The following is a 23,898-nucleotide window of genomic DNA, read 5'->3' as shown; positions in this document are numbered from 1 at the left end:
TTCACGGATGAATATTTCATGATGATATTACAAAAATTAAATGCTTAGAATTAATTGTCAACTTAAATATCCAGGTTAAAGGTCAAGGTTAATGGTTCTTGAGATAAAATGTCAAGGTCAAATAAATTTTCGAATGATTTACTGATGAATATTTTGTCATGACATTATGAAGAAAAGTTGGTTTGCATTAAACAAGATGTCAACTGACCAAAGATCAAGATCAGTGGGTCAAAGTTCAAGACCATTTGATCTCTGATGGGCCTGGATTAAATAAAACAAATAAAGCTTTACAAAACGAGTATTGTACTGGTATATGGATACATGGAGAAAAAAGGAAATAAGAGTCACATCAATGGATATTTTACTTCCTACTTGTAAGTTCAAGTGCTAAATGTCAAATAGAACCTCTATTATATGGACAGATGGTTCTGGATGATTTTGGGGGGGGGGGGGGGGGGGGGGGGGGGGGGGGGGGGGGGGGGGGAGGGATATATAGCCACTTGACAGGGCCCTTGTTTACCTGCTGGTATTCTAGTTTACTTTTGATTTTCTTTGGAACCAGAACATTAGATTTACTTAATATTGACAGGCAGATACCAAAATGAGATAAGTATTTGTAAGATAATTTAAAGAGTACTTTACCATATATGATTACTGAAATATTTAGCTGAGCGATACAGGCCCCATGGGCCTCTTGTTTTATTTATCTTTATTTTTACTTTTTTTACTTTTTGGGAAATATAATGTTAAAATGTCACATCTGTAAATTTAAGTTCAGTTTATATAATTTTAATTAACAATAAACAATGCTGATTTAAAAAAAAAGAAGAAGAAAGGCTGTATGCTGCTGTAGGTTTGATACGGTCACTCTAAAAAGGTTGAGGCACATCTATTGTTTTGTTAGTTCTTTCACATTTCATTCCAAAGTTTTAGTTAGTGATTTTATTACATGCAGTTTTGATTCTGTTGAATCTTATCATATTGATCATTTCCACCATTTTATCTGTTAAAGGTCCAATGCCATGGTGTACAGAAATCAATTTTGAAGGAAAAACAACTGGTACCTGTACATTATTAAACAATTTAACTTATCTAAAATGAAAGAACTATCAGAAAAGTCTTAATTCTGCTGTTTTGTGTTGAAATAATTCAGAAACAATTATTGATTTGAAGGATTACTTGGAGGCAGGAGCTGACTTTGTAGAGACAAACACATTCAGTGGTACAAGGATCGCCCAGGCTGACTATGGCACTGAGAACCTGGTCAGTACATGTACATATTATTGTATATTGACAACGACGTAATGCCAAGTTAATGTTTCAGTTATCTTGATATATACCACCATTTCACAACAAGAGTATAGTTGAAACTGTATATGCTATGTAGTTATTGAAGACCTACTTTATTTTAATATAAACTTTTCTAATACATTATGTAATTAACATTTCATTATTAAAAAAATTGAAAATGATTTTAAATTTTGTAATAAAAAAAAAAAATTCATTTTGAGTCAAATGTTCTGGGAAAATACCTGTTTAAATAAAGCTAAAAATCATAAAATAATTGTGTTAATTAGTAGCAGGATTTAACTTTTTTTAAATGTAACGTCAAAGTACAAACACTATCAAAATAAAAGTTTGATTATCAACTTATTTGTTTTCTTTATGAATATGTTCACAACAAGATCTTAGATATTTGAGGTGATGGTTTGAAGGATAATTGACACATACACTTTGTGTTTTTTGCAGACGTTTCGCTTGAACTGTGAAGCAGCTAAGATTGCCAAAAGGGCATGCACTGATGTTGCCAAAATTACAGGTAAACTTTATTTGCTAGACAGAAATGTAATTTAAATATTTTCAAATATTAGAACAGAAATATAATTTAACTTTTTTCAAATGGTTGAATATAATATTCATAACCATATCTATATCTAAGTTTGTGTAGCGGGTGTATATTTCGATTACAAAGCCACAGGGTTCGTTCTTCATATTTGTTAAAAATGTTTAGAATTAACATTCTGAGACATAAAAGATAATAAATTACAGATCTCTACTCTCACATCACATTCACGAAACACAGACAAGTTTCTCTTAATACAAGCAAAATAATATAGCTTCACTTTATACTTATACATATGGATCAATATTAAATCAGAATATGGAATAGAGATATATATATTTCCAGTAAAACTTACAACACGTATGATGCATTAATGCAGGTACAAAGGTACACACTAAACTTAGTCACAGTGACATCTCCTTTTATATGAACTTCAATAAAGACAATAATGAATGCCTAAATTGATCATATTATATATATATATATATATATATCACAGCAAATACCTGACACTTATTTTGCTGATTAAATTCATATCAAATTCCAATGTATAGCATTCTTGTCAGAACAGTATACCTATATACCCGTATATGATAAAATGCATATTATTCAATAGATCATTAAAATATCATTTCATAATTTGATCAGTCATACAAGTAATCATCATACGGGGAAATACTTAAAACACAAATGACTCCGAATAAAACTGACTTTTTGTACCAATTATGGCATAAAATAGTGGACAAACCAGTTAGCCATCTTCTACAAAGCCAAATTCAAAACTGTCCGAACCCAAAGAAATATACAAAATCTACAAGAAATACAAAATCTACACAGAAACAACTTTCAACCAATCAAACAACTTAATCAAAGTCCACCTGAACTGTCACATGTCCAGTCTGTCGATGACCCACTACTTACGCACACACAAACACACACACACACACACACACAAACACACACATATGTACATTATGTATACAAAGAAAGGTGCACACCGATATAGTACTCGCACAAAGGTAAAACGTAATACAATTGTTTTACTATTTTCACGGACAGTAATGTGTATACTCAGTAATTATAATAGTGATAAAAACAATGCTATTTATTACCAATACATATCATTAAGTAAAATTTAATATATGACCTACATTTGGAAGTTATGACTCCCTAAATATGTCCCCCAAATTAAATGACATTTTGGGCCATATTGTTTTTGCTCTGTTTCTTCTTATTTCTTCTTATCATTATTCACTATGTCACCCCGACAGGGTCTGGGGACTTATTGTTCCCTTTCCTATTTATTGTTCTTATTAAGTCCCCCAAACAAAGTGGGGGACTTCTTGTGATAACTATGACTTTCTGATTCTTCTTCTTCTAATTCCGCTGTAATTTTGTCCGCAACATTTCTCAAAAACTATTAGATGGAATTTAATGAATCTTGACACAAATGTTCCTCATGGTCAGTTGGTGTGCAACTGACACCAATGTCCTCTGATTGAGGTTTGATTGGTCGAAATTTAAGAGGGCTGATTGATATGTTGTGAGCCTCATATTGAAGGATTTTAATTTTGCCGGACATCTTGTATTATTTTTTGACATTATCCCCTTCAGTATCTTTTTGTCGGCGTTGAATGTAGTGTATCCACACTTGTATTGATGACATGTTTCATGCAGCACCTTGTAAACTGTACATGTTTTCAAGAGTCTGTTATTCATGAACAGTCTGTTATCGGTTAACAAGTTGTTATATGATCATTATTAAAGTAAACAATTTCTTCTGACATATTCAGGTGTGCCCAGGTATGTGGCAGGGGCAATGGGACCAACTAACCGGACTCTGTCAATCTCTCCGTCTGTGGAACAGCCGGAGTTCCGTAACATAAGTACGTATAATTACATGTTTCACATCAATCTAAAATGACTTACTGTGGGTATAATGTTTCATACTTGACATTTTTGCTGTAAGAATGAATGTTTTAACTGTATCATAACATTTTAAAAGTACTTCAACTTTTACTTTATGTTTGTTTTGTATTTATACAGGACTGTAGTGCCTCAGGTACACCAACATCATATGACACCTGACTGTAGGGTAACTTGGTGTACCCCTAGACACTTGACTGTAGGGTAACTTGATGTACCCCTTGACACCTGACTGTAGGGTAACTTGATGTACGCCTTGACACCTGACTGTAGGGTAACTAGATGTAGCCCTTGACACCTGACTGTAGGGTAACTTGATGTACCCCTAGACACCTGACTGTAGGGCAACTTGATGTACCCCTTGACACCTGACTGTAGGTAACTTGGTGTACCCCTTGACACCTGACTGTAGGGTAACTTGATGTACCCCTTGACACCTGACTGTAGGGTAACTTGGTGTACCCCTTGACACCTGACTGTAGGGTAACTTGATGTACCCCTTGACACCTGACTGTAGGGTAACTTGATGTACCCCTTGACACCTGTCAGTAGGGTAACTTGATGTACCCCTAGACACTTGACTGTAGGTAACATGATGTACCCCTTGACACCTGACTGTAGGGTAACTTGGTGTACCCCTAGACACCTGACTGTAGGGTAACTTGGTGTACCCCTTGACACCTGACTGTAGGGTAACTTGGTGTACCCCTTGACACCTGACTGTAGGGTAACTTGATGTACCCCTTGACACCTGACAGTAGGTAACTTGGTGTACCCCTAGACACCTGACAGTAGGGTAACTTGGTGTACCCCTTGACACCTGACTGTAGGTAACTTGGTGTACCCCTAGACACCTGACTGTAGGGTAACTTGATGTACCCCTTGATACCTGACTGTAGGGTAACTTGATGTACCCCTAGACACCTGACTGTAGGGTAACTTGGTGTACCCCTAGACACCTGTCCTCATATGACCTTGGCTGTCGGTGTACCCCTAGACACCTGTCCTCATATGACCTTGGCTGTTGGTGTACCCCTAGACACCTGTCCTCATATGACCTTGGCTGTCGGTGTACCCCTAGACACCTGTCCTCATATGACCTTGGCTGTCGGTGTACCCCTAGACACTTGTCCTCATATGACCTTGGCTGTCGGTGTACCCCTAGACACCTGTCCTCATATGACCCTGGCTGTCGGTGTACCCCTAGACACCTGTCCTCATATGGCCCAAACATATGACACTAACTGTTTCAAGGATGTTTAATCCAAATCAAAGAAATACTGTCATTGTAATGTTTGTACAAGGCTTTCCAAAGATTTCTTGGAATATCTTACAGATGAGTAATTCAATTTCGAATAGTATATCGTCCAGGTCATTGCAATTGTAGACGCAATTGTCAAATTATGATCACATATTGCAGGATAGAATACCTTCTGACAGTTAAAAAACAGTGTTGTTTTCTGGAATATTTTTGCAGCATTTGATGAGCTGGTGTCAGCCTACACCGAACAGGCCCGTGGTTTGTTGGAAGGAGGAGCTGATGTTTTGCTTGTGGAAACGATATTTGACACAGCTAATTCTAAGGTGTGTGTTTCTATAGTAACAGAGCTCTTATGAGTGTTTTTTACTGGGATATTTTTGTGCCTACATTTAAGATAAGAAATCCAAAAGTAAGGAAAATATTTAGTTTGTAGCTTACATGTATTTTGAAAATGCACTCTGATTTGAACTAGTGTTAATATTTGCCTTCCATAATGAATTGTACAATTTGTTTTGTTACTTCAATTTTCAGGCGGCTTTATTTGCTATTGAAGAACTGTTTGAGAAAGAGAACAGAAGTTGCCCAATATTTGTAAGTATATCAAGAAAATGTACAGATAGAATCTCAGGCATCAGAGTAAAGTGGAGCCTGCATCACTATACACAGGTTTCTAATACTGTAAGTCACTTATATTTCGCGTGGGAATTTATTTTCGCGTTAATTCGCGAGGAGAGTCAAACGCGAATTCAAATCCCTCGCGAATATTTATATAAGAATGACAAGAATAAGTGGCGTCTATTTTGAATCTACCGTAATATTTAGTTGGTGAACAGACATCCCGGTTAAAGTAATAATAGAATGATAAATTATATACTTATATTAATATCAGATTGTAATTTTATATCACAAAACACTACATATGAACGGGCGGGAAAGCTTTATTTACATTGAATACAACTCACTTCACTCTCCACATGGAAATATCGCCGACGTCATTCGCGAATTTAAAGTCATTTTGAGATCAGAATTCGCAAAATTATGTATTCGCTAATAAGTCGAATGAGGTGAGTTCGTGAAATTAAGTACTCAGAAATATAAGTGATAAACAATAGCAACATCGGAAGATTAACAAATAAGAAATATTGTCTCTCTGTATATGAACTCTTTATTAAACAACTAAACATAAATACAAGACAAAATGGTCAGGGGATCTTGATGTACAAAATGATCAATTTTGGTGGAAGAGAATAAATGTAATTGCGGTTAAATCAATGTTCGACTCCAACGTCTGATGGTTTCAGTATAGGATTGTAAACAGGCTAATAGCCAATATAAATATCTTTACACCATTAAGATTAACAACTCCCCACTCAGTTCTTTTTGTAATGGTAATGTTGAATAAATTATTTACGTATTTTAGGAATGTCCCTCATTATCTAACTTCTGGGTAGAGTTAGCTCTGTGGGTAGGGATTTTTTTAAATTGTTTAAAAAATGTAAAAATTTCTTTTTGAAAGCAGAATCATGGTTTTACTCAGTACAAATATTCATAATAAGGGTCTGAACTTCCCATCTACTGATACTTCTACGATGGATTCTTCAAAGAATTATTCCCACTCTCCTTTATTAGAACTATTATGCAGGCCTAGACGAATTATTTAAGCAATGAACAGCGGTTTTAATGTTGTTATAGTCGATATGGCAGCAAGATGTATGGTGGGAAAATGTAGCCTGGGAACCCTACATTTGCCCACCATACATATCGACTATAACAACATTAAAACCACTGTTCAATACTTATATTTACATTGTCTTACCATTTCCGTCAACTTTGATAAAAACAGAACCAACAAAAAAAAATTCTGTCTTTTTTAATGTCACATGATCCACTGGGTGTTATAGCCAAAATGAGGCACTGGGTGTTATAGGCGTATGGTGGCAACTGCCTCTTAGCATTGTGTCAATGGGGAAATGTGGAGTAAATGTAAATATACATATGGATTACAGTGGACTCCATCTGTATAAGGTTCATACCAGCTTATATTGAAAATCTCTATTTATAAGAGGGGGTTAAAAAACGGTATTGGGATATGAAAAAACACAATTTTTAAAACCTATGATGTTTACTTGTTTTTTTTAATGTTAATGTTAAGTCTTTAGAAGACTCTGTAGTTCCAAAATTTTTTCAAAGAACATTGTTGCGTCTGTCTTATTGACTTCATCTTTGTTATTAGGTCTCGGGTACAATTGTAGACAAAAGTGGACGTACATTATCAGGACAGACAACCGAGGCATTCATCATCAGTGTGTCACAGGCCAAACCCATGTGTCTGGGCCTCAACTGTGCCCTTGGAGCCATGGAGATGAGACCGTTTATAGAGGCAGTCAGCAAAAACACAGAGGCTTATGTTATATGTTACCCTAATGCAGGTTTGTCATTTGCTCTATTCCATCCTTCCTAGTAATTATGTACCACTAACAAAGTTTTGGAACATATTGTTTTTGCTCCATTTCTGACGTGAGTGTTTATTCAAGACTGACAGTGCTCAAGAGTATTTTCATTTTGCAATCAGTCAGATCAAGGCCTCTGATTGGTCGAAATTTAGATATTGTTTGATTTTGATAAAATTTGGTGTGTATGTAAAAGGAACGGGTCATTGTAGCTTAATGTACATAGTGTTAAATACAATGGGCTAACTTGATTCTGACATGCCGGTGTTCCAGAGGCAAAGCGGCAAAATTACTTGATTGTGTCCCGAATATGCGCACGCAATTTCGACACGTGCCGATCGGTGCAAATTCTTGCCGATCGGTGCAAATTCTTGCTGGTTTTGAAGCAGCGACACACCGGCAAACAAGATGGTGACTTGTTCAACCGAAAGATTAGATTAAGTGAGAAGTTATAGAATTTCAACTTGTTTTGGACCTGTCAGGCTATTTCAGTCATATATATTGCAAACAAAGTTGATTTGAATAATCTGCAGCGTTAGATGTTTAGAATGTGACAAAGTCGGGATTTCAGTGGGAGGGGCCTTGGCAAAGGATAATGGACGGCAGGAGCTTCTGTTCACATGTTTATTCTTCACATATCAAATAGGTACAGGTTCCTGTACAGGAAGAAAGGTCCCTGCAATCAAGCAAATAGCTACTGTCAATATACATGTACATACATGTACATTCGAAACTAACGCGCCTTACTTTACAACAACAGCGCATGCTTTTAAAACAGTTAAAATTACACATACTCAGATTAGACCACATTCAGGCCACGTATTTGGAGTTAAAATTATTAGGATATGCTTTTAAAATATAGATAAATAACTGATTTGAGTAGATAATCCACGGGACGAACTTTACTGATACAATACAAGTTAACTTAATTTGGAATTATAAACATCGGTGGAAATACCGATCACATCTAACACAGTAGATAATGAATTAATAGATAATAATAATTAATAAAAACAATTTCACTACAGTACTTACTTGGCATGTGGTGCCCAGGACGTATTTACAAATGTATGGAAAATATAGTGTAGGCGTCTTCTCTGACTAATGTACAGAGTGGAACTGGGGAAAGAGCGCCAAAAAGGGATAGAAAGAAAGAAGGAGAAACGCAATGCGCATGTCCTGTCCTATCCGTCAGTGGTAAAACCAGTTTATTACAAACATACGTCACACGAACATACTCTCCGGACACTCACGAACCACACATACAAAGCACATAACTGACGGCTACCTGTAACACAGCATAGGATACACACGACGTGACAATCACACGACGAGTACAGAACATTTACCTAACAGACACATAAACACAACGTGGGATATGAACAGCACAAATACAACACAACGAGCAATTATAAAAGTAATTCAGTTAAAATAACCAAAATTAACAGGGTGCCACAAGAATAATTTTGTTTATTAGCTCACCTGCCCGAAGGGCAAGTGAGCTTATGCCGTGGTGCGGCGTCCATCGTCCGGCCGTCTGGCGTCAACTTTTTCATTTAAACAACTTCTTCTCAATAACCAAGAGGCCCAGGGACTTGATATTGGGCCTGTAGCATGCTTGGGTGAAGGGCTACAAAGTTTGTTCAAATAAATGACCTTGACCTTCATTCAAGGTCACATAGGTCAAATAGGCTATAGTTTTCAAACAACTTCTTCTCAATAACCAAGAGGCCCAGTGACTTGATATTGGGCATGTAGCATGCTGGGGTGAAGCGCTACAAAGTTTGTTCAAATAAATGACCTTGACCTTCATTCAAGGTCACATTGGTCAAATAGCCTATAATCTTCAATTGACTTCTCCTTAATAACCAAGAGGCCCAATAACCAAGAGGCCCAGGGACTTGCTATTAGGCTTTTAGCATGCTGGTGTGAAGGGCTACAAAGTTTGTTCAAATAAATGACCTTGACCTACATTCAAGGTCACATTCGTGAAATCAGCTTAAATCTGTAAACAATAATTTTGCGATAGCCAAGAGCCTCCGAGACCTGATATTAGGCCAATAGAATGCTGGAATGAAGGACTAGAAAATTTATTAATATGAATAAACCTAGCATACTATGATATTTGAATAAAGAGGTTATCAGCATAGTATCTGTAGAAATGACCTCAATCAACTTCAAAGTTGCTGTAGAGCCAGGTGAGCGATACAGGCCCATTGGGCCTCTTTTTCACATATTAATGTATAAAATAAATAAAGATAAATATGTTTTGGTCTATGTTGGCCATATATTGCAACTGAGCCGCTCTGCTTGAATGTACGTACCGGCAGCAAGCTCAAAATCGGCAAACGGCAAATCGGCAAGCTAGAATCAAGTTCGGCCCATTGTCTGTCACTCAGCTGTTTCTTTGTCTCAGAAGTAAAGTCATGGCTTATCACACGAGAGACTGGATTCGATTCCTGTCGGGTCACTTGGCAGGAATGTGTTTTCCCCTGTTCTTTTACATATAACTATACTATGACACTACAAACACTTCCAATATCAACTACTTTATTTACGACTGCAGGAGTTGTTTGGGGGACATATGTAATTGTGCCCATTACAATTATTACTCAATTGTTTTTGGTATTACATCCTCAGCTCTTTCTCTCCATCAACAGTATTCCTGGATATTTATTTCTGGTTTAAACTTATAATCATCATTATGTTGAACATTGGCAAAATGATATGAAAATTAAACTTACAACTTTTTCAGGACTGCCAAATACATTTGGTGACTATGACGAAACCCCAGAGATGATGGCGAGTCAGTTGAAGGTAGTTTATCTGTGATAACAAAACTAGACCTGGCACTTTATACTCATGTTTCTATATATCCTGTCAAAAACAATAGTATTAACATAGTAACTATGATTCTTACCAAAAATCAATTACTACATGAGAGCAAAACATTAACAAAAATATATTTTGTATGGAGACTCCTAAAAAGGGGTGCTCCATGGTAGAGTAAGTGCCTTCTGCTTCATTGATGACGCCAATCATACAAATCTAGGTCAAAAATCCGGGTAAAGTCACAATTTCAGATGAGAGTCAGGGTGGTGTCAAACAAGTCTAACTTCAAATTCATAATTATCCTCAAATCCACTTTTACTGACTGACTGAAGGCATTTTGTCTTTTTTTTTTTCACTGATTCTGTAAAAGGCAAACATGGTGACAGCAAACATTATTGATTATTGAGTAAAAAATACAACGCAAAGATTTCCACTTTGAAGGTCAGAACTAGTAGGCTAGCATAGTTGATGCATGTAGAGGGTGAATGTAACTATTAATTTAAGCAAACGGTTTTGCTGATTTAGAGGAATTTTATTTGATTTGTGTATAAGGTGAATGACATTTCTCAAACTTCGTCAATGTCTTTGTTGCAGGAGTTTGCCAAAGATGGTCTACTGAACATAGTCGGGGGGTGTTGTGGTACTACCCCGACACACATAAAGTAAGGATGCAAGCACAAGGGTAGACCTTCTTCCTTACCCTTCAAAAAGAGAGTTTTCTAAATTTTATTCTTTTATTTATTCCTGCATACACATGTAGTTCATGTGCAAATCTGCAACTAAAACGGGAGCTTTTCCATATATACATGTATAACAATAAAAGTCATTGTTATTTGTTGTTAGGGTGATTGCTGAAGAGGTAGGGAAGTACAAGCCCAGAGTTCCTCCTGAGGGTCTGCGGGAAGAATACATGTTATTGTCAGGTGAGTGGACCATACTCAAGTTTTACGAAAACAATATGAACATTTCATCATGATTGTATTTAACTATAATTAATTTTCCATTGTTTGTACGCAGAATCCGGCTTTCTGATTGGTTGAGATTTTTTTTTCATACCACTATGAAAAAAAAAATCGAGAATGGCGCGAAAAATGTGACGTCACAGTACGACAATTGACGTTGCGTATTGATTTGAGAAAAAGAATCCCATATAAAACCAGTAAAATTGTACATGAAACATGTTTTAAATAAGAAAATTATCTTCAAAAATTAATTATAAGCGTTAACATTGATGTCAATTATTTTTAAGTTTCATGGGGTTATGAAATAAATTGACATCAATGCTTAAGTAAATTATAAACTTCATTTATTTACATTTGTGAAACAAAAGTTATATCAACTTAAACCTGTTGTCTGTCTTGTCTCTTCGACAGGATTAGAGCCAGCTTATATTGGACCTTATACCAACTTCGTCAACGTTGGAGAGAGGTGCAATGTGGCAGGATCACGCAAGTTTGCCAAGCTCATTAAAAATGGAGATTTCGAAGTATGAACGTTGTTGATTTTGAAGTTAAATTTAAGATATCTTTAAAACAAAAGTGTCAAAGTGAATACTGGTAACATATGATATTTTGAGTTATATTAAACAGTCTATAGACAAAGCTATCCTGTCAAAATGTGAACATATGAGTTTATAACTCAATGTAAAATGACATGTTCTGTTCTTTAAAAGAAATACTTTCCTTTAGTTAGTGTTTTTAAAGATCATTCCTGAATTCATTTGTTAGTATCTATATTTTCACAGTCCTGCCTAGTTCAGCTGTACTTATAAGACTATTTATATGTTAAAGAACATTGTGTTTCTCAGGAGGCCCTGTCAGTAGCAAAGATGCAGGTAGAGAATGGTGCACAGATTCTGGACATTAATATGGACGAGGGCATGCTGGACGGGTGTGCCGCTATGACTAAGTTTGTTAATCTTATAGCCTCCGAACCTGATATATCAAAGGTGAGCGGGAAAAAAGGAATTGTACAGTGTAATGCTTTGCCAAATTTTTTCTCTGCTTCAATTGAGATATACAAATCGTAATGGTTTACCCAAATTTAACAGTACAATTTTTATATTTCGAACTATCAAAAGTAAGCATTCCATTACTTGTTTTGAGAAATTGTTTATGTAAATGTCCAGCTAAGGAAACCAGATGAACCAGAAGTTCTACTTTCAATTTTTTGCTGTGGAAAAATAATCTAGTATTGTGTTGTGTAAATTTTATTTGTTGTTTTTCAGTAGATTTTATTTGTTGTTTTTCAGTAAATTTTATTTGTTGTTTTTCAGTAAATTTTATTTGTTGTTTTTCAGTAGATTTTATTTGTAAGTTGTTTTTCAGTAGATTTTATTTGTTGTTTTTCAGTAGATTTTATTTGTTGTTTTTCAGTAAATTTTATTTGTTGTTTTTCAGTAAATTTTATTTGTTGTTTTTCAGCAAATTTTATTTGTTGTTTTTCAGTAGATTTTATTTGTTGTTTTTCAGTAGATTTTATTTGTTGTTTTTCAGTAGATTTTATTTGTTTTTCAGTAGATTTTATTTGTTGTTTTTCAGTAGATTTTATTTGTTGTTTTTCAGTAGATTTTATTTGTTGTTTTTCAGTAGATTTTATTTGTTGTTTTTCAGGTTCCTCTATGTATAGACTCATCCAACTTTGCTGTGGTGGAGGCCGGACTGAAGTGTGCTCAGGGGAAGTGTATTGTTAACAGTATCAGTCTAAAGGAGGGAGAGCAGGACTTCATTGAAAAGGCAAAGAAGGTGAAGCGGTATGGGGCAGTCGTCGTAATCATGGCCTTTGATGAGGAGGGGCAGGTAATGATAAGTCTGTTGGTTACATATGTCTCTTCGCTTCAATTCATCATCCCATGAAATTGAGAAAAGCCTGATTCAATCCTGAACTTGTTTTGTTAGTTAGTGTAAGGCTCATGAAAAAATTGTTGCATGCGGACAGATAATTGAAATCCTCATGGTTGCTATAGAGCTAGTGAAAAGGATAAGAGGAAATTTTATTGTAAATATGTTTAATAATCCAGATTCCTGGCAGACCAGTTCGAACTGTCCCCTTTGATAATATCCATAAATATTCACACCTTCTCATCAAGTCAAATTCATGTTTCAGTCATGTTGTCTTACTTTAGGCAAAGATATTGGCACCTTTGTCAGTCTTTCTCCCTTATTTTTCTGCAATAAAAGAAAATGTGAAAATGACAAATATTAGCTTACAGCGTATCATATTTTCATAGTTTTGTCACTGTTTGTGATTGACATTAGGCAGACAATAGCAGATTGTGTCAATGAAGGATAAATATTCCACTACATATAAGTAGGTAGACATTGTATATAATTATGCTGATCTTTCCTTTTTTCCAGGCCACAGATTCTCAGCGGAAGTTTCAGATCTGTAAGAGGTCATATGATATTTTAGTCAACAAGGTGAAATTCAACCGGAATGACATCATCTTTGATCCCAATATACTCACTATAGCTACAGGCATAGAGGAACACAACACCTACGGCATCAGTTTTATAGAGGCCACTGAGGCAATAAAGGTAGGAAGGCAAGGATACTATAGGGTTACCTCCCCTTGTGCTACCAATCGCCTCACCTAAAACTAAAACACTTTCAATTGAGAACCCGGAGCCCCACTCGATTTGCACTCTTCTCGGAAGAGAAGCCTTCTAACAAGATGCATTCCGTTATATGTAAATCGAGTAAACCGGGAGAATATAACCCAAAATAAACAAGTTTTTAAGTTTTCTCAAACACTATGACACAAACACATGCATGTATGTGTCATAAATCCTTCTCTAGTGAAACTCATCACTGGCACACTTAAAACATGGTCGCCGCCATCTTGGAAGATAAATCTTTCAGCTTCGAGACAGAAGAGGTAGAAGATCTTCCAGAAGCAGAAGAGCTACAAATCTAGTGACCGAAAGATATATTCTAGAAGGAGAGGAGTGCAAATTGAGTGGGGCTCTGGTGTCTTCCCTTCTTACACAGATATATAGTAGTATGTTTGATATGTAATTAAAGGTAGAGTTTTATTGTAAACCTAGTTTGACAAGAAACTATTGAAACATTCTAATTTTGTTACTTATTGCTTCATGTTTAACCAAAATATCTTTTTAAATCCATCACATTATTATGCCTGTGCCTGGTAAAAAGTCCACCCATATATATTCAATTGCTAGTTGTTAATTTATCCTGCGATTGATTTTTGCAAGTAATAAAGCCATGCCTGGTAATAAGCCCATCCATACACCATTGCTAATTCATTATTAGCTCACCTAGATCGAATCATATATAGCATTGCTTGGCATCAAAAGATAAACACTGGTAAAAAGTCCACCCATATATATTCAATTGCTAGTTGTTAATTTATCCTGCGATTGATTTTTGCAAGTAATAAAGCCATGCCTGGTAATAAGCCCATCCATACACCATTGCTAATTCATTATTAGCTCACCTAGATCGAATCATATATAGCATTGCTTGGCATCAAAAGATAAACACATTCATGTTGTAAACATAGAATCCGGGGTCTTTCCCCACCCTTGAAGACTTATTTCTTTTGTTATGTCTTGGAAAATTTCAGATCCCCACCCCATAACCATATATAGCATTGCTGGGCTTATTTCATTTTTGTGTCACCTGAAAAAAGCAGACGACATATAGGTATCACTTATTCGGCGTCAGCATCCTCAGAGAGGTTTCTGGGTATAACCCAAGTTCCCTTAGGCCAATCAAACTCAAACTTCATGTAGATCTTCCTTACCAAAAGTGCTCTCTTGGGATTGCTTTTCAGGTCCGAAGGTCAAAGTTCTAGGTCACTATTACTAAAAATCAAAAAAATAATTTCCATGCTTTAATTCAAGTTCCCTTAGGGCAATCTAGCTCAAACTTGATGCAGATTTTCTTTGCCACAAGTGCTTACTTGGGATTGCTTTTCAGAACGAAAGGTCAAAGGTCAAGATTACAGTTACTAAAAATCAAAAAATATGTGACTTGTGATAGCACAAGTTCCTTTGGGTCCATCAAACTCAACTTTCATGCAGTTTTCCCTTACAACAAGTGCTTCAATGGGATTGTACAACAAGTGCTTCAATGGGATTGTACAACAAGTGCTTCAATGGGATTGTACAACAAGTGCTTCAATGGGATTGTACAACAAGTGCTTCAATGGGATTGTACAACAAGTGCTTCAATGGGATTGTACAACAAGTGCTTCAATGGGATTGTACAACAAGTGCTTCAATGGGATTGTACAACAAGTGCTTCAATGGGATTGTACAACAAGTGCTTCAATGGGATTGTTTTTTTAGTCCAAAGAAAGTCACTGTATCTGTTTCCATACAATAACTTCAGTTCTCTTGGAGTGATGCGGGTCATGCTTATTTTTAGGTCACCTGAGACGAAGTCTCAGTTGACCTATTGCAATCACCTTTTGTCCGTCGTCGTCCGTCGTCCGTCGTGCGTCGTAAACAATTTACATTTTCAACTTCTTCTTAAAAACTGCTGAACCAAATTCAATGAAATTTTACAGGAAGCTTCCATGGCTGAGGGTGAACCAAAATTGTGAATTATATGGTCCCCACCCCCCAGGGGCCTGAGGGGCGGGGCCAAAAAGGGTCAAATTGACTAAAACTTCAAAAATCTTCTTCTCTACTCTCAGATAAGGTGGAATCAAATCTTCTTCTCTACTCTCAGATAAGGTGGAATCAAACACTCTTCATAGATGAAAGGGTCTTAAGGTGCTTTACCAAAATTGTGAATTTCATGACCCTGGGGTCTCACGTTTGCCCCTGGGGAGGGGGTAAACTTTGCTATAGTTTATATAGGGAAATCACATTTTTGACTATCATTTGTTTTATTTGTTTTTAAATTCATTCTTTCATTCAAATTTACTGAAATATTTCAAAAATCAGGTGACCGTTAAGGCCCATTGGCCTCTTGTTAACATTATTTCTTGAAGTGAAAAATATAGCTATTTCTTCGCAACCACCCAACTTGCTGCGCAGGCATCACATCTACTTCCGTTAAATTGCTGTTGATAAAAATCTAAAAATTAAACTATTATGGGAATGTTGAAATATATAGATGCAGCATAGGCCATGTTGGTTGTAACATTAATTTCTTAATCCTTTTCATGTACATCATTCACTGCTAAAAGCTTACATTGATTCGTGAAATTGTTATGTTAAAAAAATGTTTTTACAGAAACATTTACCAGGAGCCCGTGTGAGTGGTGGAGTTTCCAACTTCTCTTTCTCTTTCCGTGGCATGGAGGCTGTGAGGGAAGCCATGCATAGTGTGTTTCTTTACCATGCAATTAAGGTTTGTTCTTTTTTAACATCTCTTAAATTCTATATTACTATCTAAAAAAATCTGTTTTGAATATTAATGATGCTTTATCGACAATGATTTCACCACAAAATGCCAAAAATGGAACCCTCAAGTACCCAATCAACATCAACATGTTTATAATGAAAATTAAGAACAGCATCCTACATGATACAAACATTCACTTAAAACTACATACAAATATGGAGTTGAAGGATGCTGTATTTTCTTGGGATGCAATTAATCATTTACTTGCTTTAGATTTAAATGATAAAAAGAGAAGCTCAGTCTTTTATGGAATGGTAATAGTATGTATGATATACTTGTTACTTGTAAGACTATACAAAGACCTATTCTTTTTTTCAGTCGATTACAATAACTATCAGAGGTGTAGCACTTTTTTTTCTTTTTTTTTCCTTCAAGGAAGTTGATTATATTTTTTTTTTTTTTTTTTTTTCAGGTTCAAAATAATTTTCATTGATCAAAAACATGAAAGTACATATAATTGGTGTCCTCACACAGGAGGGGATTTATTTGACATACAACTTTTCATTTATATTCATTCATATGTTGTTTTTTTTTATAATTGATAAATCATATCTCCTGGTGGATAGACATACATGAACCTCTCAGCTACAAGAACAGTATCAGACAATTTTTGTTTGGCTGACGAGTTTGCCTCACCTAACCATATTGTCTTCCTCGTCCTGTAGAGAGAGGTAATTAATACTGTTAAAAAAATAAACTATGATACTGTTGTAAGTTTTGTAGTAAACTATGATACCGTTGTAAGTTTTGTAGTAAACTATGATACCGTTGTAAGTTTTGTAACACTTTTGTAGTACCTTTAATTTTGAAATATTGCTAGATTTCTGTGTTTAATTTGTACACAGAGAGGGATGGACATGGGGATTGTAAATGCTGGTTCTCTACCTGTGTACGATGACATCAATAAAGAACTTCTGGATATGTGTGAAAATCTGCTGTGGAACAAAGACCCAGATGGGACTGAAAAACTGCTGACATATGCTCAAGTAAGTAGTCCTTTTACTGATATTAAAAATATATTTGTACAAAATAAAACAAGCTTTGGTCCACAGTGAGGTCCAGAGAATGTTTAAATAATTTTTTTAAAAATAAAGTGTGATACCAGGTAAATATATTTTGGGCCAGTTGTCGCTCTTCTGTGAAATCTCGATACCTTAATTTCTATAAATTAGTATGAAATTGGGAATACTTCAAAGTTTAAGTACTTAAAAACTCCGGAGTATTAAAGTTCCAGTTTTGAAATGCAGTTTTTAGATGTTTTCTCTGAGATTCCTGATTATTTGGTATGATCATTTACATACATATAGGTCAACTGCTAGTTAACCCTGAGTTTGTTTTTTCTATACATTAAATGTACTTACAGAATATGTTGCTTTTTCTATACATTAAATGTACTTACAGATTATGTTGTTTTTTCTATACATTAAATGTACTTTTAAATTAAGAGAATGTACGTAGCTTTTTCTATACATTAAATGTACTTACAGATTATGTTGTTTTTTCTATACATTAAATGTACTTTTAAATTAAGAGAATGTACGTTGTTTTTTCTATACATTAAATGTACTTACAGAATATGTTGCTTTTTCTATACATTAAATGTACTTACAGATTATGCTGTTTTTTCTATACATTAAATATACTTTCAGAGTATGAGTACAGATGCTAAGAAGGGAGTGGTCAGTGATGAATGGAGGTCCAATTCTGTGGAGGAAAGACTATCTTTCTCCCTCATAAAGGTAAAAGTCTATTGTTTTCACTTCATAAATACATGGAACAACTTCATATACAGCTGGTTGATGACATGGCTTCCAGAGTTGACCTCTTCTTTTATTAGGTCACCTGACCATTGGTCATGGTGACCTATTGATTTAGTCTTTTGTCCTGCGTTCTGTTCAAAAATGGAAATTATTCGACAGTAACTTACAGACTTTGTAATAATATTATTATTGGACCTTGTGAACACGATAACTGGGGTAAATATCAACCAAATTTTATGAAATTTTTTATGCAGCTATATATCAACAAGATCTTAGATGAGTTCTAAAAAATTGGCAGTTTGATGGTATGCACATGTTCTTCCTGACAGGCCCCAAGGGGCTGACGGACTGGCCAAAAAAGGGTCTAATTAGCTGAAATTTAAAAAATCTTCTTAAGACCCAAATAAGGTAGAATCAAATACTTTTCATAAATGGAAGGGTCTAAAAGGTGCTTTTCCAAAATTGTCAATTTCATGACCATAGGGTCTCCCATTTGCCCCTGTGGACGGGGTAAACTTAACTATGGTTTATATAGGGAACTCTTAAAATAGGGAAATCTTATTTTTGACCATCATTTGTTCGATTTCTATTGGAACTTGATTAAAATTATCGGCATGGGATGACAATTTGATGGTATGAACATGTTGGCCCTGACTGACCCCCAGGGGCTGTTGGGCGGTGTCAAATTGACTGATCTTCTCAAGAACCAAGTAAGGTAGAATCAAATACTCTTCATAGATGGAACGGTCTTCTTGTGTTTTACTAAAATTGTGAATTTCGTGACCCTGGGGAGGGGGTAAAATTTACTATAGTTTATATGGGGAAATCACATTTTTGACTATCATTTGTTGGATTTCTTTTGGAATCAACTCTAACTTGAATTAGCAGTTTTGGAAGGCAGTTTGATGCTATGCAAATGTTTATACCACTAGGTATCTTCCTGACACCTACCAGATGAACTACGTACAATTCACAGTGAAGAACTTATTGGACATTGGTTGTTGGGGATATTTTCTCCTCTTGGGATAGTCACTGCTTGCATTAGTCTAATTTTGTGAAGATTGTGCTACATGACAAGAACTTGCAAGTTTAAAAACCTATTATTTCATTTTCAGTTTGTATAAGATGTTAATTTGTCTACATCCGGCCATGTGTTGCACTCTCTGACAATGATGTATTGTAGGCTCGTGCGAGTATTCTGTGACACACGTAATTTCAGCCAACCAGATGTTTTTGACAGATTCCAAGAAGTTGCCTGAGAGTGCAATACAATGTTTTATCAAAGATACAGTATTTATGACGATGGGGAAAATATTATGAAATAAGACGTAGTTTAGATGGCATGTGATCATATCATTAGCATTCTGTGCTCTGGTCCTGATACTGAAATGTAATAAAACAGTTATTATAGCACTTTGTTTCTATTGATATGATTTACAGAATGAATGTAACCAGGTATATGAGTAGATATAAGGCGTACGGCCTTGGTTGATTCTGGCCTCAGTCAGTATTAGTTTGCTGAACTCCATAAACCAGCATATCAATAGAAATAATGAAGTGCCGTAATTGTATAATATTATGATACAGCCAATATTGTATATTGCATTATGAACTTGCTGTGTATCGACCTCTGTGACTACCTGTCTCACACAGGGTATAGACAAGTATGTGGTGGATGATACTGAGGAAGCGAGAAGGAACAGTGAACTTTATCCCAGGCCACTCAATGTGATCGAAGGCCCACTCATGAAGGTAATCTATCTCTATAGTTTAAGCGTGTAAAAAATCAGTGTTAAAAGTTGAACGATTTTTAGCTCACCTAGTCCGAAAGCAATGGATATCACTCATATTTGACTGGTAGTAATCTTATGGGGTAGGGATACAGAATTTTACAAATGGTGGGGCTGACCCCCTAGGGACCTGAGGGGCAGGGCCAAAAGGGGTCAATTTGGCTAAATTGATATTAACAACTTCTTCTCTGGAACTAAGCAATTGATATCACTCATTTTGTCTGGTAGCATTCTTGTGGGGTAGGGATTCAAAATTGTACAAATGGTGAGGCTGATCCCCTGGGGGCCTGAGGGGTTGGGACCAAAAGGGGTCAATTTGGCTAAATCGAAATAAACATCTTCTTCTCTGAAACTAAGCAATAGATGACGTTCTTATTTGACTGGTAGCATCCTTATAGGGTAGGGATTCAAAATTGTACATATGGTGGGGCTGATCCCCTAGGGGCTTGAGGGGCCGGGCCAAAAGGGGTCAATTTGGCAAAATTGATATAAAGACTTCTTCTCTGAAACAAAGCAATGGATATCACTCATATTTGACTGGTAGCATTGTTACGGGTTGGGGATTAAAAATTGTACCTATGGTGAGGCTGATCCCCTGGGGGCTGAGGGGCGGGGCCAAAAGGGATCAATTTGGCTAAAGATATGTAAACAACTTCTCTAAAGCTAAGTTATGTACATCGCTCATATTTGATTGGTTACTAGCATCCTTCAATATGGGGTAAGGATTCAAAATTGTATAAATGGTGGGGCTGACCTCCTGGGAGCCTAAGGGGTGGGGCAAAAAGGGGTCAATTTGGCTAAAGGGATATAAACAATAAATTGTCTGGAAGAAAGCTATGAATATCTATCATATTTGACTGGTAGCATCCCTATGGTTGGGGATTCAAAAAAAAGATAAATGGTCCAGCTAACCCCAGGGGGCTGAGGGATGGGTCTAAAGGGTTCAATTTGGCTAAAAATATGTGAACAACTTCTCTTAAACTAAGTTATGTACATCGCTCATATTTAATTGGTAGCATCCTTCAATATGGGGTAGGGATTCAAAATTGTACAAATGGTGGGGCTGACCCCCCTTGGGGGCCTAAGGGGCAGAGCCAACAGGGGTCCATTTGGCAATATTGATGTTAATGACTTCTTCTCTGGAACTAAGCAATGTATGAGTCATTGACATTGATATTTCAGTGGTAACATTCCCAGGAGGCTGGGATTCAAATTTATACAAAGAATGGGGCTGACACCTCTCCCCAGGGGTTTGGGTTCTTTCCCCACCCTTGAAGTCTTAATATTACTTTTGTATTATCTGTGAAACCATTCAGATCCCCACCCCCATAATCATATAAAGCCTTGCTGGGCATCAAGAGATGAACACAATCCTGATATAAAAATAGGCCCAGGGTCCTTTCCCCACCCCGAGGGACATATAGTTTCTTTAAATACAATCATGTTGAATCTTGACTTTGTTTCTGGGTTATATCTTTGAAGCACCAAAATTATATATAATCATACATCAACAAATAAAGCTACATGTATCAGCAAATGGAACATAAACATTATTTTGATGTTTGCTCAAATAAACCAGGTGAGCGATGCAGGCCCTCTGGGCCTCTTATTATTTTTGTTTAACCCAAGGGAATCAACACTGAAGTGGTTTTCAGCTAAACATTTTCAATTAAAATTCAGGTCTTCTTAATATGATAAAGAAGTTTATTCTACAACTGAGCAAAACTGACAAAAGCCATGTTTATAAGTAGAACATGCAATTATATGACAGTATGTCAAGTATATAAAATTATTTAAATGTAAAATATCTACACAACAGCAGGTTATTCCAAAAGGATCTCTTTCAACACTGATGATCTTATTCAAACAGTAGCATATAATGAACATTTTTTGAACATCTACTATGTATACAATTTCTGGCTATATAGCTGTAAAACTATATCTGTTTTCAGTCAATGATGGTAAGAGGCTCAGGAGATCAAGTTGGCTATGTATTTGTTTTACAATGATATCTGTTTCAGGGTATGAGTGTGGTAGGAGACCTGTTTGGGGCGGGGAAGATGTTCTTACCACAGGTGATTAAGTCTGCTCGTGTGATGAAGAAGGCAGTGGCTCACCTTATTCCCTTCATGGAGAAGGAGCGTCAGGAAAACCTGTCCACAATGGGAGGGGTCGATAACATGGTCAGTACTTCAGGAAAATCACAATTGTGCTATAAAAATTAACATATCTCCTTATAAAGTAAATTTATCTACCTGTAACATCTTCACTACCTAAGGTTTCTGGTTATTGTAACACTCCACGAACCCTTTGCAAATATAGTCGTGTTTAAACCGTCGCGCCCAGTAATCCCGGGGCATCCAATCAAATCATGTTTTACATTCAGGCTTGGTTTCACAGTAAACAAAAATTGTTGACTTTGTCATGGCATTTTACCTAAATACAGAGACGAACAATCTTTTGGGAAACATTCACAGTGTCTGATCAATTGATAGAAACCATTGATCACATGTCTCCTCCAAATGACACAAATATAGACTGATACAAGTATCTTTATCTAATGTTGACTATGTTATAGACTGATACAAGTATCTTTATCTAATGTTGACTATGTTATAGACTGATACAAGTATCTTTATCTTATGTTGACTATGTTATAGACTGATACAAGTATCTTTATCTTATGTTGACTATGTTATAGACTGATACAAGTATCTTTATCTTATATTGACTATGTTATACACTCAGTATGTATATATAGACTGATACAAGTATCTTTATCTAATGTTGACTATGTTATAGACTGATCCAAGTATCTTTATCTAATGTTGACTATGTTATAGACTGATACAAGTATCTTTATCTAATGTTGACTATGTTATAGACTGATACAAGTATCTTTATCTAATGTTGACTATGTTATAGACTGATACAAGTATCTTTATCTAATGTTGACTATGTTATAGACTGATACAAGTATCTTTATCTAATATTGACTATGTTATAGACTGATACAAGTATCTTTATCTAATGTTGACTATGTTATAGACTGATACAAGTATCTTTATCTAATGTTGACTATGTTATAGACTGATACAAGTATCTTTATCTTATATTGACTATGTTAAAGGCTGATACAAGTATCTTTATCTAACGTTGACTATGTTATAGACTGATACAAGTATCTTTATCTAATGTTGACTATGTTATAGACTGATACAAGTATCTTTATCTAATGTTGACTATGTTATAGACTGATACAAGTATCTTTATCTTATATTGACTATGTTATAGACTGATACAAGTATCTTTATCTTATATTCACTATGTTATAGACTGATACAAGTATCTTTATCTTATATTGACTATGTTATAGACTGATACAAGTATCTTTATCTTATATTCACTATGTTATACACTCAGGCTGATGCCTATGCTGGAACAGTTGTCTTGGCGACAGTGAAAGGAGATGTCCATGACATTGGTAAAAACATTGTAGGTGTTGTACTTGGCTGTAACAACTACAGGTATGTAACGGTGTCAGATCAGGGCCCATTGTAACGGTGTCAGATCACGGCCCATTGTAACGGTGTCAGATCAGGGCCCATTGTAACGGTGTCAGATCAGGGCCCATTGTAACGGTGTCAGATCAGGGCCC

General features: G+C 35.8%; 1 protein-coding gene across 2 annotated transcripts in view; it reads left to right on the top strand.

The window, feature by feature from the left end:
• The window catches only part of LOC117323266 (methionine synthase-like), a 57,820-nt gene that overhangs the window by 4,862 nt on the left and 29,060 nt on the right, over positions 1–23,898 (top strand). For both annotated transcript variants that reach the window (XR_004531697.1, XM_033878382.1), the window contains exons 3-21: positions 1,174–1,263; positions 1,750–1,819; positions 3,637–3,729; positions 5,247–5,353; positions 5,562–5,621; positions 7,264–7,459; positions 10,236–10,297; positions 10,907–10,974; positions 11,156–11,235; positions 11,686–11,798; positions 12,120–12,260; positions 12,925–13,110; positions 13,669–13,848; positions 16,520–16,636; positions 17,536–17,676; positions 18,340–18,429; positions 20,104–20,202; positions 22,262–22,423; positions 23,664–23,767. Coding sequence is in view for 1 of the 2 variants with exons in the window: in XM_033878382.1 (XP_033734273.1) it covers positions 1,174–1,263; positions 1,750–1,819; positions 3,637–3,729; positions 5,247–5,353; positions 5,562–5,621; positions 7,264–7,459; positions 10,236–10,297; positions 10,907–10,974; positions 11,156–11,235; positions 11,686–11,798; positions 12,120–12,260; positions 12,925–13,110; positions 13,669–13,848; positions 16,520–16,636; positions 17,536–17,676; positions 18,340–18,429; positions 20,104–20,202; positions 22,262–22,423; positions 23,664–23,767 (2,159 nt within the window). In the remaining variant the exon portion in view is untranslated. The remainder of the gene's footprint in view (positions 1–1,173; positions 1,264–1,749; positions 1,820–3,636; positions 3,730–5,246; positions 5,354–5,561; positions 5,622–7,263; positions 7,460–10,235; positions 10,298–10,906; positions 10,975–11,155; positions 11,236–11,685; positions 11,799–12,119; positions 12,261–12,924; positions 13,111–13,668; positions 13,849–16,519; positions 16,637–17,535; positions 17,677–18,339; positions 18,430–20,103; positions 20,203–22,261; positions 22,424–23,663; positions 23,768–23,898) is intronic.

This window comes from Pecten maximus, chromosome 3, assembly GCF_902652985.1.
Source record: "Pecten maximus chromosome 3, xPecMax1.1, whole genome shotgun sequence".
Classification (NCBI taxonomy): domain Eukaryota; kingdom Metazoa; phylum Mollusca; class Bivalvia; order Pectinida; family Pectinidae; genus Pecten; species Pecten maximus.
This window is presented reverse-complemented; position numbering and strand designations above follow the sequence as displayed.